This window comes from Phodopus roborovskii, unplaced genomic scaffold, assembly GCF_943737965.1.
Source record: "Phodopus roborovskii unplaced genomic scaffold, PHOROB, whole genome shotgun sequence".
NCBI lineage: Eukaryota > Metazoa > Chordata > Mammalia > Rodentia > Cricetidae > Phodopus > Phodopus roborovskii.
Genome location: NW_026126460.1, coordinates 3,549,717 through 3,562,779, shown reverse-complemented (window position 1 = coordinate 3,562,779; position 13,063 = coordinate 3,549,717). Strand labels below are relative to the sequence as shown.

The window sequence follows — 13,063 nt, the reverse complement described above, 5'->3', positions numbered from 1 at the left end:
ACAAAAAGAATAACATTTTAAAATTGACATTTATAAATTTCCCAGTCTCAGGTATTTTATTACAACAGTACAAACTAAGACACAAAACCCATTTCCGAAGGACACCATGGAGAAGGACAGATGGAAGAGACTGCTGACATGTGAGGGAAGAACAGGGCAAAGTCAATGTGGTCCACTGGTTATAATGAAAACGAGTCAGGGGTTGAAATGTGAAACATCCATCACTGCATCATTGCAGCGACTACAGTGTTGTTCAATTTTCTTTAAAGCCAATGTACCAGTCCACCACTCCATGTTAACAACCCACTGTGACTAAGCACATTTCTCATTTTCTCCTGTTTTACTCTGACTTGGTAATTATACTGAAATTAAATGTCCTTAGAAACACAAATCCACATATTTAACTGGTATTGATAAATCCCCACTCCATTCCCCTAGATATTAGAGACTACCCGCTCTAAAGAAGTATAAGGAAGCTTTACAGTAGGCACTGGGAATTGTATAGGTGAGCCCCGCCCACCATTGATAAATCCTGTTTTTCCAAGGTGCTTAATACTAATTTATGCAAGTAAATAGACTGAAATGAACTCAAATATGAAAGAGTAATTTACTAAAACTTAGAGAATTAATGACAAGACTGGAAACCATCAGCAGCTAATCTTTCTGAGTGTGAATACAAGAGCTAAAGAAAGGTTTACAGGGAAAGCTTCCTTCTCAGAGGAGAGCCAAGGGAAAAACATCTCCAATAGGGCAGAGCCCAGGCTTCATTCTCTTACCCAATAATTCAAATTCCTAAGATGTAACTTTCTAACTCTAGCATAATGGACATATGATTAATAAGATCACCTAACCCAATGGGAGACATACTGAAATATTCCCAATGAAATAATTATATCTTGAAAATTCCATGACTGTTGCTTAGGATTCTGTACTCAGGCTGTAATGCTAGCAGCCAGTGCACAAGCTATAATTACAGAAGATCAATTCTGTTTTAAAAGATCTGTCTTGGAATGATTTACACAACATTTGCTCAGTCACATCTAGAAACCAACTCTGTCATTAAAGAAAACAAACATATGAGTAAACTTAGGAAACTAAGTGGGCACATGTCGGGAGTTAATAATAAAATGAAAATAACAAAAGTAATCCTACTCTTCAAGGAGAAGTCTCACCTGGAAAACTAAAGGTAACAGCAAAAGCACAATGCCATCCAGTTTTGTGCATTGAGAATTGGCTCTTTTGCATATTATCTCACTTAACCCCTCATCAAATCATGGACATGGGCATCATTACAGTGCTCAGAGACATTGAAATCCCACCTGTAAGGAGTACGGTTTTCTCCGCCCACTGGTCTTGTCCCGCCGCTGCGCCAGCCCCAATTAACACTCTGAGACTCTGTATTTGATATAATTCTGTTGGCCCGTTACTAATTTCTTATCAGCTAGCTCTGTCTTAAATATTAATCCATTTCTATGTATTTCCACGTGGTCTTACCGAGAGCGGAGGGATGGCAGTTCTGTTCTCTCCAGACTCTCCATCTTGACCCTCCTTACTACTTCCTATTTCCTCCTTGTCTCCTAGTCCCTCCTATCTTGCTTTCCTATTGGCCAACAGTGCTTTATTCATTAACCAGTATGAGAAACATATATACAGAATGACATCTCCCATCACCCACCACTATCCAGTAGTCTACATACATATGTGTTTGTCCCTGCACAAAACTATCTGGAAGCATGATGGAGTCTTCTAGGAGGCAGTTCAGAGTAACAATCAAGATTACAGGTAACCAGTTAAAAATCTCCACCTTGCCATTTACTTGCTATGAGACTCGATAATGAATGTATACCTCCCTCAGCCTCAATTTCTTCATCTATAAGATATAGAAAGTCAAGGTCACATGTGATGTTGCCAGACCACACAGCTGGTGAAAAAGCAATGGAATATGCACATATTTTTTTTTTTACAAATATATGCATACATCTAGTATGAGTACCTAGTTCTGAGTGCTGGTCTCAAATGCTGAATCATTATGTATGTGTTATAACTTTTAGCAGTTATACATCTATCTACCCTTTCCAGCCTAGTCCTGGAGACCCAGGTGATATATTCTTGATTTTAAGATCTCTAAGCACTTTTTTTTTTGATGATTGGCCCTTCAACAAGCCCAAAGAAACACATGCTGCTCAAAAAGGGTTTATGATAATTTCAGGGAGCTGTGTTATGGCCTAGGGCCCAGTTCGTTCAACTTTGGATCACAATGTTATGTAACACTACATAATGGTATGTGAGCATTACAATCTGAATGCATGACCATAAAATGAATAATAATAAAAATAAAACCTCAAATACTTAAACACTTAATGAACTGTGTTTCTGGCAGTGCCTGACTGTGTCACCTGACTTCATAGCAGCTTCAGTTCTGAACACACAACATGTATGCTTGCACAGTGCATGTTATCACATTGGCAAAAACTGTCTAAAGACCTCAGCTTTTATTTGATACTATTCAACATTGTGTATTGCTTTCACTATATATACAAAATGTTCTGTCCTTATGGAAACAGGACAGCCTAAGTATCAAAAACAAAGACTGGATGTTTCTATTGTCTTTCTTCAATATGTAAATAACATATCAGTATACTTTTGTTTTGTTTTAAAACTATTGATTTTTAAAATTGCTGTTTGAGTTGATAACTTTGGTTCATAAACAATCATTACATGAATTACAGCTTAAGATCAGGGCAGAGTTTTCAACAGTTTCTGAAATGGCTCGAATCATGCTTTTGCCTTCTGTACAAAACAAAGTGTCTGCCTTAGCTTTGGTGAGAATAAAATCAAAATATAAGAAACACTGAAAATGCTCAAATGTGCAGCCAAGATTTAATTCTTTATGTAGAGGCAAATAAAGACATCCATCTCATTGGTGTGAACATTTGAATGGTACAATTACATGTTTTATAATTTTATAAAAATAAACATGTTATGTTTATTATTAGTAAATGAGTTGTATGTCTGTTTCATATAACTATATACCCAGCATTGCATAAAATTTTCTTAAGTGGAAAAAACTTAAGAATCTTGCGCTAAAGTTCTAATGCACTCTTCTAATGCTACAACCCAAGCCCACAAAGGATGGGACAAACAAAGCCCATCTCTACCACAGCCTCAGGCTGCTAATTTAATGGGGCCTAAGTCTATAACTCTTGTTATCTGTGTTCTGTCAATGCTTACCACACATATCACACAGTAGGAGCTAATAAGCACATTTGAACTGAATTTCTAAGACACATGTGAGATATGTCTTACAGCTCACTTCACACTGTCACAGAGATATGAAGTAGGTTCAAGACAGGGCCTTGGGTTCAAACTTCAGCTAGACTCCTGAGGGACCTTAAGTAATACATAAGATCCCAATGTGCTCCTCACCTGTAAAATGATAGTGATAGTGATAGGGGTTGCACTAAATTATTATTCCATATAACTGCCACTAAATGGCATTGGACACAATAGGCATTCTCTATGTGTGAACAATTATTAATTTTTGTTTATGGTTGTTTTTTCCAACACAATTCCATGGTAAGTTTTTCTAACCACATAGGTCAATTCTTCTTTCATGTAAGAAAACATAAAACATGCTATCCTCACTTCAAATTCCAAAATTAATTTGAAGCAGAAAGCAAATTACAATGTCAAGAGACTGGTTTCCAAAACATATTCAAGAGAAATATATTTATAACAAATATTCTTAAAATAAAAATCCTAAGTGGACCCAGATATTCTGTAGTGCAAGACTGTCCAAATGTCTTATGTTGGAACCCTCCCAGCAGCATTAAGCATGACTTTTCAAATGAGCACAGAAATATTGACTTGCATAAGTGTTCTCATAAACACATACACACACACACACACACACACACACACACACACACACCAATAAAATTAGGTCTCACTCATATACTACTCTCAGCCTCCATCATGAAAATCATTGTTCTATTAAGAAATATTAAATCAAGTTCTGCCCAGGCTTTGTCTCCCCATCACGTAGAGCTGAACCTGGCAATCAGGCCCCTCCTGGCTTAAAATTCAAATCTCTGTATTTAGCTGATGATGCTTCTCTCTACCCTGGAGAGGAGAGAAATAAAGGCAAAAGGGGCAGTGAGGGTGCCCATGTACCTTCAACACAGTAATGTTCCAAGCAAAGCTCTCAATCGCCTTGTTGAGTTTTCTTCCTTTCAAGCCTTCCTTTGCCCCCAGATTATGAAGTTCTTCGTGGAACTCCATCCCTTTGGAAAGAACACACATAAAGAATGTTAGAGCATAGTTCAAGAAAACATGCATTTGTACCATGAAAATACTACCAGAAAAATACAGATTCACATTCCTGTTACCTCTCATAATTTTCTAAACCCCTGAATTGAATTCTGTCCATTGTATTCATCCCACGTAGAAGGCATCTAGGAGTAAGTGATACAGGGGCTAAATTTCATTTTAAGCAGCCTGGATGCATAGATAAATACAAGAGAAATTAAGAAGTGAACCTCCTAGCAGATGTTACTGACCTTACAAGTCCTTTTCCTGGTTTTTGTATGGAAAGGTGTAGGGTATGGTGGTAACCTCATGTGAGTGTATATATCTCTTGATTTTGTTAATGAACCAACCTTATGGCTTAAAAGCAAGCCATAGAACCCATGCAGGTAAAACAGTGATTATCAGCTTTGACCCCAAATAAAAAGACTTTTAAAAACAACAAACTTAGGAGCACCCATGTGTTTCATATTTTGGAGTGGCCTTTCATGTACTCTTTGGTCCACCATTCACTCAAGCTTGAATGTCATAAACAAAATTGTTATCATCTGTTTCTTCAGTTTTTCCCTTAGAACTTCAAGATGAGAATCACATTCTCTTATGTACAATTTGTTCTATCTTTGGAGGACTGGGACTGACCCTGAGCCAAGATCTCCTTTCCCAGAGCTTACAGTCCTCAGTGCTAGCTGGCCTCAGACCAAGAAGGTTTGATCTCTTATCCTGAGTCCAGCCCTTTATATGTCTAAAGAAAGATATTGGATTAATCCCCTTGGATCCTCTCTGCCCTGCAGTGAGCAATTTGCCATGTGTCTGCTTACTGGTGACTCATTCGGGAGGGCATCCAGGCAGGACCACTTCACCAGCCAACTTTCTGGATTTGAGCAGTATAGACAGCTGCATCTCAGAATGGACAGTGTCCTAACTGGGCTTGAAGCAGCTCACGCTGGGTAAGGGTTTGCTATCATTCTTCTTGCCCAAGTCACTTTCCTTGTACTACAGTAGCCTAAAACCACATTGACTTTCCAGGTGTCTGTGTAACAGATATAGCCTATTAGAACCAGCAGGGACACAGCACAGACTTACATTCTTGTTCACCGATTCACTAGTTGGGTGAGTTTGAACTACCCTTGAAACTCACAGGGCTTCATTCTCCTCACTGGTAAAATGGTAGGAGTAAGTCTCATTTAGATTGTGGTGACAATCAAATGGGTCAACTTGTATAAAGATTGCAAAGGAATGGCTGAGCTCCTGTATACATTTGGGCTTTTTATTTTGTGTGTGTGTGTGTGTGTGTGTGTGTGTGTGTGTTTATTTACAACATCTAAGGTTGCATGCTTGTCAGTCTAGTAAGGGGAGCACCAATGCTAGTCTGTGATGATAAGTCAACTCTATTGTGTGTTAGTAATGGGACTTTGGATCATTCGCCAGCCTCTTAATTGTCCCATCTGAAAATGGGATATCATGCTTAGTTGTCACGATGACCAGGTAAGGTACTGCATGGATTTCAAACACAAGCATACTCATAAAGCAACTGTCGACACTGCCCTGTCTCTCCTCATCATCATCACTGTATGTGTGGACAGTGTGAATCTAAACCACAAAGGCTCAGTAGTGTGGATAAAAGTGAGAATAAACAAACACAGGTGGATACTCGAAGATATGTGACATCTCCCATCCTTGAACAAGGAACAAATCTAAAATGAGGATGAAGAAGGACAACAACACAGAAGTAAGTAGGACTATGGTTTAAATCTTAACTATGAAGAGGGCTTCAACTTAAATTATAGATGCTACCATGAAATGTATTAATTTTAAGTGGAGAACATATGCTTTTTTTTAAAGCTGCTATGACTTGTCTGTAGTGGTCTTGCTGGTGAACCTGTAGCAGTGGCCACATGCCTTTGGGTGAGGCTTCAGGTGGACAGAAGCACAAAGAGAGAAGCATGAGGCATGGCTTCTTTTTGCATGGTCTTTCTCTTGGGTCAACTGATCCATTAGGAAGAGCAGAGAAGTGCTCCCACAGTTCTTCATTATTATCTGTGTAAGTAACCCCCCCAATAACACCCATTTATCATTTATCTTGGGTCTAGTGAAATATTTACACCCACACCTTCTCTTGTCATTGTGATTTCTAAGCAAAGTAGAAAATAAAATATTACCTGCTTTCTGACACTGTGCAATCTTTTCCTGGACTGTGTCTGCCATTTCTATGAGGACCCGGCTTTCTTGAATCACCTGTCCCAAAACATCAAGAAGTTGTTAGAAACCCTTAAACATTAGGCTCATTGAGAAGGCAATGTATAGAGATGTTCTCAAAAATACACCCAGGAATGAGGGACCATCATGAGAGATGGCGAAAGATGGGAAATCTCTGTCCCAGCTCTCATCCAGACATCAAGACAAGTATCACCTTTCTAACAATGGCCCCAACTGTATAACATACCACACATGCAGTGGGTACAAAGTAATAATTGTTGTATAAATGAATACAAGTTACAAATTAGTAATCAACACCATAAAAATTGTGAAGGTGTAGACATAATCAAACTGTGATTTACATTAACACCTTCAGTTTCCAAGGAGTGGTGCCCAGTGTTGTGGTGCATGCCTCTAACCATAGCACGTGGCAAGCAGGATCAAGAGAGTGACTACAAGTTCAAAGCCAGCCTGTTTACCTAGCAAAAGTCAATCAGGACTACACAGTGAGTTTCGGGCCAGCCAGGGCTAAATAGCAGGAAAGAAAAGGAGAGAATATTCAGACAAGAGAAACATTCACGAAGGTTGGACAAAGCCCACATTTAACATAGCTGAAGCATGTCACTACTGTTGTCTAGATCTTAACTATGCCACTCCAGTATCTTCCAGAGTATCTCCACTTGCAAATGGCTGTAGAGCAGGAAAGTGGTCCTCTTTATATTATATTGTTCTAAATTGCATGAACCCCAACAGAGAAAATGAAAACAACCTCAAAAGCTCAGGTAAACAGCACCTTCGCCTGCACTCTCCATGATTTCTTCCCCAGACACAACATGATCTGAAGAACAATAATGGCTTGATCAGACCTTCCAGGCACACACACAGAACACAGGAAAATGTTACACTGGTTTCTACTTCTGATCTAGTTATTGTGTACATGCTAGGATATTAGTATGCCTATATTGCTTATGATGAGAATATTCTCACAATATTTACAGTAAACACTAAGTATTACTGGTGCTGCGATTCCGCTTGCCCTTCTCAATCCAGGCTCAGGCTCAGGTTAGGGAGGTTGATTACTGTGGGTAGTATCATGCATACTCTCCCACCTTCTGACTCTTCTTGGGATCCCCCCAACAAGGATCAGGAGTAGGAAGCAATAGAGCAGAGAGTTCATTCACATAATTGCATCTCCATGGTTCCCTCTCTGTTGCGCTATAGTTTCAGAACTCCCTCTCTGAAAGGCAATAGTTCCAGACAGGGGCAGGTATAGGAAAGTACTAAGGTCTAACAATAGCTGCCCCTTATTTCTATAGGTCTGGGTGACACCACAGCTTTCCACAGTTGCTAACTGCTGGATGCTCACCACCCACTGTAGCCACGCCCCTTTTGTCTCCTGACCTTACCCACTTGCTGTGTATACAACTTCCAGACCCACTCTAGCCTGCAGATCCTGTGTTCAGGCCCAGCCTGAGAGTGTAGGTCTCACCCTTCAACAAAGAAGTTTCTTTTGTAGCAGAAGACCATTATGGAAAGCTAACACTGGTCAAAATAGAGAAAAACTAAATGTGGGGTACCCAACCCCAATTGACATCCATAACCCAGTTCCTATATGTAATTCTCAGGAACTATCAGAGAAGAGGGAGCAAAAATACTGTAAGAGCAAGAGGACCAGAAAACCTACTGTGAGACTGTGTCTCCTAGATCTGACAGAGAAGCTGGACTGATGAATCGTAAAATTTCCATCCTATCATGACTCAAACCCTCCATAGACACCAGGTTTCACTAGAACTCTACTGAAGTTCAGCATCGCACATAACTTCATATTTAGAGTCACTTTAAGATTAGATTGCTGTGGGCAATATCACTTTGTAGGGACAAAAACTGAGCTGAAAGATGACTGGACCAAAGGCACAAGGTTAGAGAAATAATAGAGCCTAATACACCAGCACTGTGAGCAGCACACCCAAGCTTATGAGTTACTCTGCAATCGGTGTTAGAGGTTGACTGTTGCAAGAACAAGTTGGGCATCATCACTTAGCAGCATCCAACAGGTAAAGCATCATGAGAATGAAAGCTGCCATGGCTGTGTCTCCTTCCAAAAATGATTCATGGAACACACAAGTCATCATCAACAGTCTTCCTATGCAATATATGTAGAAGTGCTTTGATTTACATCCCTACATTTTTTAGGAAGGACCTGGAACTTTGGATGGGATATTGCTTGAGAATATTTAAGAAGCTATACAGAACTATTTCTGTTCTCTCCCCTTAAGACCCATCTAACTATTGCCTTCATTCTAGTAAAAACAGTGGATCATCTGTTTGAATTGTTGAAACTCAGACTTGAGTTCCACTAAACTCAGCACATTTATAAATGGGACTGCTGTTATGTGTTATTTGCTAACTTGATGAGGACAGTTTTCTTTAGTTTTGAGTGCTTTATGTTAAAGGGAACATATACAACCACCATTTGTGGATTGGGATCTTTTTTATTTTAAGCACCCAACCCCGTGAAGATGGCCAACTCTCCATGAAATAGAAACAAATATAAAACTCAGAACACCTGCCAGCTACCCAGAAGCACATGCCACCTCCCACCTTAGCAACAATGTGCTCCCTATACTGGGACTGGTTTTGAGTCACACTCCCCAGCCTGGTTTATGATGGCGTGGGACAACAGAACCTGAGCACAGCAAACAAAAGAACTGTCTCTCCTCATTTGTAGTGACAATTCTGCAGCCATGCCAGCTTTCTTCATAAAAGGACATTGTAACATCTCAGTTGTTCTATTTCCAAAGCAGCTGTCAACTAATCTTGAGAAATTGCTTGAAATATTAGTTTTGACCCAGCTCTTATTACAATTTATCTCATTCATAAAAACCACTGGGGGAGGAGAGTTTTATGAACTGCTTTGATTGATGTGAGCAAATACCAGGCACAAAAGCAACTGAAGAGGGAACGTTTGGTTTTGGCTCATGCTGAGAGGACAGCCTGTCATGGAATGGAAGGTGTAGTGGTAGGATCGTGAGGATGCTTGCCCCTTTCCTGGGAGACCAGAAAGCCAAAGGAAGAGGATGTTGGTACTAGCCAGGACTTTCACCTTTAATTAATCTTCTTTGAAAAAATTCTCACAAATATATCCAAAGTTGTACCTCATTTCAGCCCTGGGTGTTCCTGTTCCAATCAGATTGGCAATCAAAATTAATCATCACATGAAACCTCTCTCTAATTTTAAGGCCAATTTGACTACCACACTGCCTTTAGCTAAAATGTTACCAAAAATCTGAGAAATAAGGAACACTAGGTCAGATGAGGATGCATTTATGTTAGACCAAATAACATCCCGAAATTATTGCTTGTTGACATATCCTTGATATTCAATGTTAAGAACCTGGTAACAACAGAAATTGTCAACCCTCAAGAAGACAGCAATTATTCCATTCTATAACACCCCCCCCCACAAAAAAATTGTCAGAAGACATTGCTGTACCCAATAGGAGGTCTCTGTGCACTAAGTTTATTGTACAAAAATAACTAGCATTAGTTGAGCACATGCAAGTTAGAGCTAGTTTTATAAATTCAATTGCTGTGTAAACCAATATATTTTTGAATTTCAAACTAATAGAAAACTTACACAAGCTTTATAATGAGACAGTGATGGAAGAAGAATTACTCTGATTTATTCACTTATTTCAACTTAGATTGCTTACAATAAGCAAAACTATGTTGTGGGAAGAGGGGGACTGGAGAGATGGATCAGCAGATAAGAATGTATGTTGTACATGCTGTTTCCTTCAAATGTGGAATCCAATACCCAAGTGAGATGGCTCCCAGCCTCCAGTAACTACAGTTCCAGCAGACCTAACACTCTCTTCTGACCTCTGCAAGCCCATGTACTCATGTAAACAGATACACACGGAATATATATATATATATATATATATATATATATATAGAGAGAGAGAGAGAGAGAGAGAGAGAGAGAGAGAAGTAAGAGAAAGAGGAGAGAGAGGGTACTTTAGAAAATTACATACAACTTTTTTCCTACTTGAAGCTATCTTTTGGCAATAATACTACATAACAGAGTATGGTTAATCCAACCCATTATTCTTGGCTTAATTGTGATACCCTCCACTAGTTCAATTGCCAGATATGATTAGTTGGCAGTTGATTCTTTCTTGTTACATTCCTTCTTGTGCCAGCACACCCAGCTGCTTTCCAGATCAAACCCAACTGACTTAGTAAATGATTAATCCTCAACTCATGTTCTCTAGATTGTCTGCCATCTTCACCATCAGAAACTGCTGCTCTTACCAGAGTAAAGTTTTAACTTTTATGCTAATGTTAAATAATTCAGTTCAGAAGTCACCTTTGAAGAACACTCTGGCTTGCATTTTACAGTTGCAATCCTCTACAACTAACCTACCTCTGAAAGGTGCATTCACAAAACAAACTACCCAAAAGCTTCCATAGCAATTTAAAACACATTAAAAGTTACAATATATTTAGCAAATACTTCTTGACTGTTGCATGAAAACTTGGGCCACCATGGGATAAAACTGCATTGTTTGTATTAGCAACAGATGCTTAAAGCTCTTGTTTAATCAACTAAAATTGATTTAACATATTGCACGCTAGCACTGTTTTAAAGAGAACAGTGTGAAGCAAACAGGATCTCCATCCTCATGGAGCACACATTCAAGTTGATGCATCAAGAAAAGATAAGAGAAATTATTTTTAAAAGATGGAATAGATTACTATTCAATGCTTCTGAGTAGTGTGGTGTGTTGTGGAATATTACTTTAACTACATAAATGTGTGTTACATTTATTTATGCTACATTTGTTTAACTATGTAAAATTTTGTTGCATTTGTTTTACCTTGCCTGCCAAAGACACTTAATTGGTCTAATAAAAAGCTGAACAGCCAATAGGATAGGCACAGATGGCAGGCAATGATCATAAGCAGGAGGAAGAATCTAGGAGAAAGAGAGAGAGAGAGCGAGAGAGAGAGAGAGAGAGAGAGAGAGAGAGAGAGAGAACTGGGGGAGGGAGAAAGAGGACACACCAGGAGACAGACAGACAGGCAAGCATTGTGATGAAGCATTGTGACACAATCTAGTCCATATTTTTACATGATTACTCTGAGTCTGTACAGTATCTCAGGAAACTTCTCCAAAGTAAACACAAACACTCACAAACAGCAGAACGATACTTGCCAGGACAGCACAGTCCTACACAGTGAAAATGATGATTCCTTTTTCAGGGTCAATGGCGTCATAGGCACCACCACCCGCCACACCCTTTGCACCATCAAAAGAAATAGCACAATTTGGAGCAGGTTATTTTCACTCAATTTCCCACCAAAATGAGAAGTCATTTCCACAGGGAATTATGACTACTCTACACGTAAGTATTTCTGCTTTTCATGGTCAACTATTCAGAGTCTGTGAAGACCCAGCTATGCCCTCAATTTATAAACTGTGTTTTAAAAACAGAGATGAGACAAAGGCTAACATTAAGATTTGGACTTTATCAGGTAAAACAGAAAGGACAAAATGCCACCGGGAGCTTGGGATGTGAAGCAGACACTGCCCAACCACAGCCCAGCAGCCATTCTGCTCAACGCAGAGCCAGCAGCTCCCGGAGCTGGCTGCCCTCGCAACAGATTATTTTCCTTTCTTAACTTACAAGGAAATAAGTGGTGTCTACTGTCTGTCTCTATGGCAACTAGTACCCTAATTTCACCTCTTAGATGGCAATTATACCTATTCACTGAACAGCTTTCAATCCCCACTTTTATGAAGAAAAAATTGATCTCACGAAAAATGTGGCACAGGCAATAGGTGAGCCTCCCCCAGGCAGGCCTGGTCCAAGCATCTGTGTGCAGAGCGCATCCAATGGAGGTTTTCCCACTTCCTTTAGAAAATGTTTATACCAGATGCTTTTCTCCTAGCTACTTTAATGGTAAAATGTTAGTATTCTCTTCACTGACAGTTATTATATTGGATTGTAAAATCTGCCATTTGTTAAAAAGAATTTGGCAAATACAGGAAGCATATAGAAAAGAAGAAATAAGAAAATAAAATTCACTCATGACAAACAAATCACTGTTAATGTCTTCCTAGCATGACACATGCTTTTCATGTGCATATATATACAAATGCAAGTTGAATTTCATTGCACATATATTATTTGCATGTGCATTTACATGCAAATGTAATGAGATATCATCCCACCCCACCCATACCTGTTACAATGACCACGCCCATTTGGGTGTGGGCACAGGTGTGGACATGATGGGGAAGTCTAGGTCTGGGGTTCTGGACCTCAACTTGCTCTCCAAAACCCGGCCAGGAAACAAAAGAGTGAGCTGGGACGGTTGTAGACATGGTGGATATCTCACTACATGCAAATGCAATTGAAATCTCACTGCAATACCTTATTACCACCATACTGCTTCACAAAACATCTTGAATTATCCACCACATCATTGCTATCCCTCTAAATAACTAATTTTGACAATTTCAAAGGAGTCCATTTAGTGAATTTCTCTTTTA

At 39.3% G+C, this 13,063-nt stretch overlaps 1 protein-coding gene across 1 annotated transcript in view; it reads right to left on the bottom strand.

The window, feature by feature from the left end:
* Nucleotides 1-13,063, bottom strand: part of Plcl1 (phospholipase C like 1 (inactive)) — a 296,203-nt gene that overhangs the window by 33,900 nt on the left and 249,240 nt on the right. Inside the window, exons 4-5 of the mRNA XM_051190226.1 lie at nucleotides 6,465-6,540; nucleotides 4,174-4,283 (exon numbers count right to left, since the gene is read on the bottom strand). Of these exons, the coding sequence (XP_051046183.1) occupies nucleotides 4,174-4,283; nucleotides 6,465-6,540 (186 nt within the window). The remainder of the gene's footprint in view (nucleotides 1-4,173; nucleotides 4,284-6,464; nucleotides 6,541-13,063) is intronic.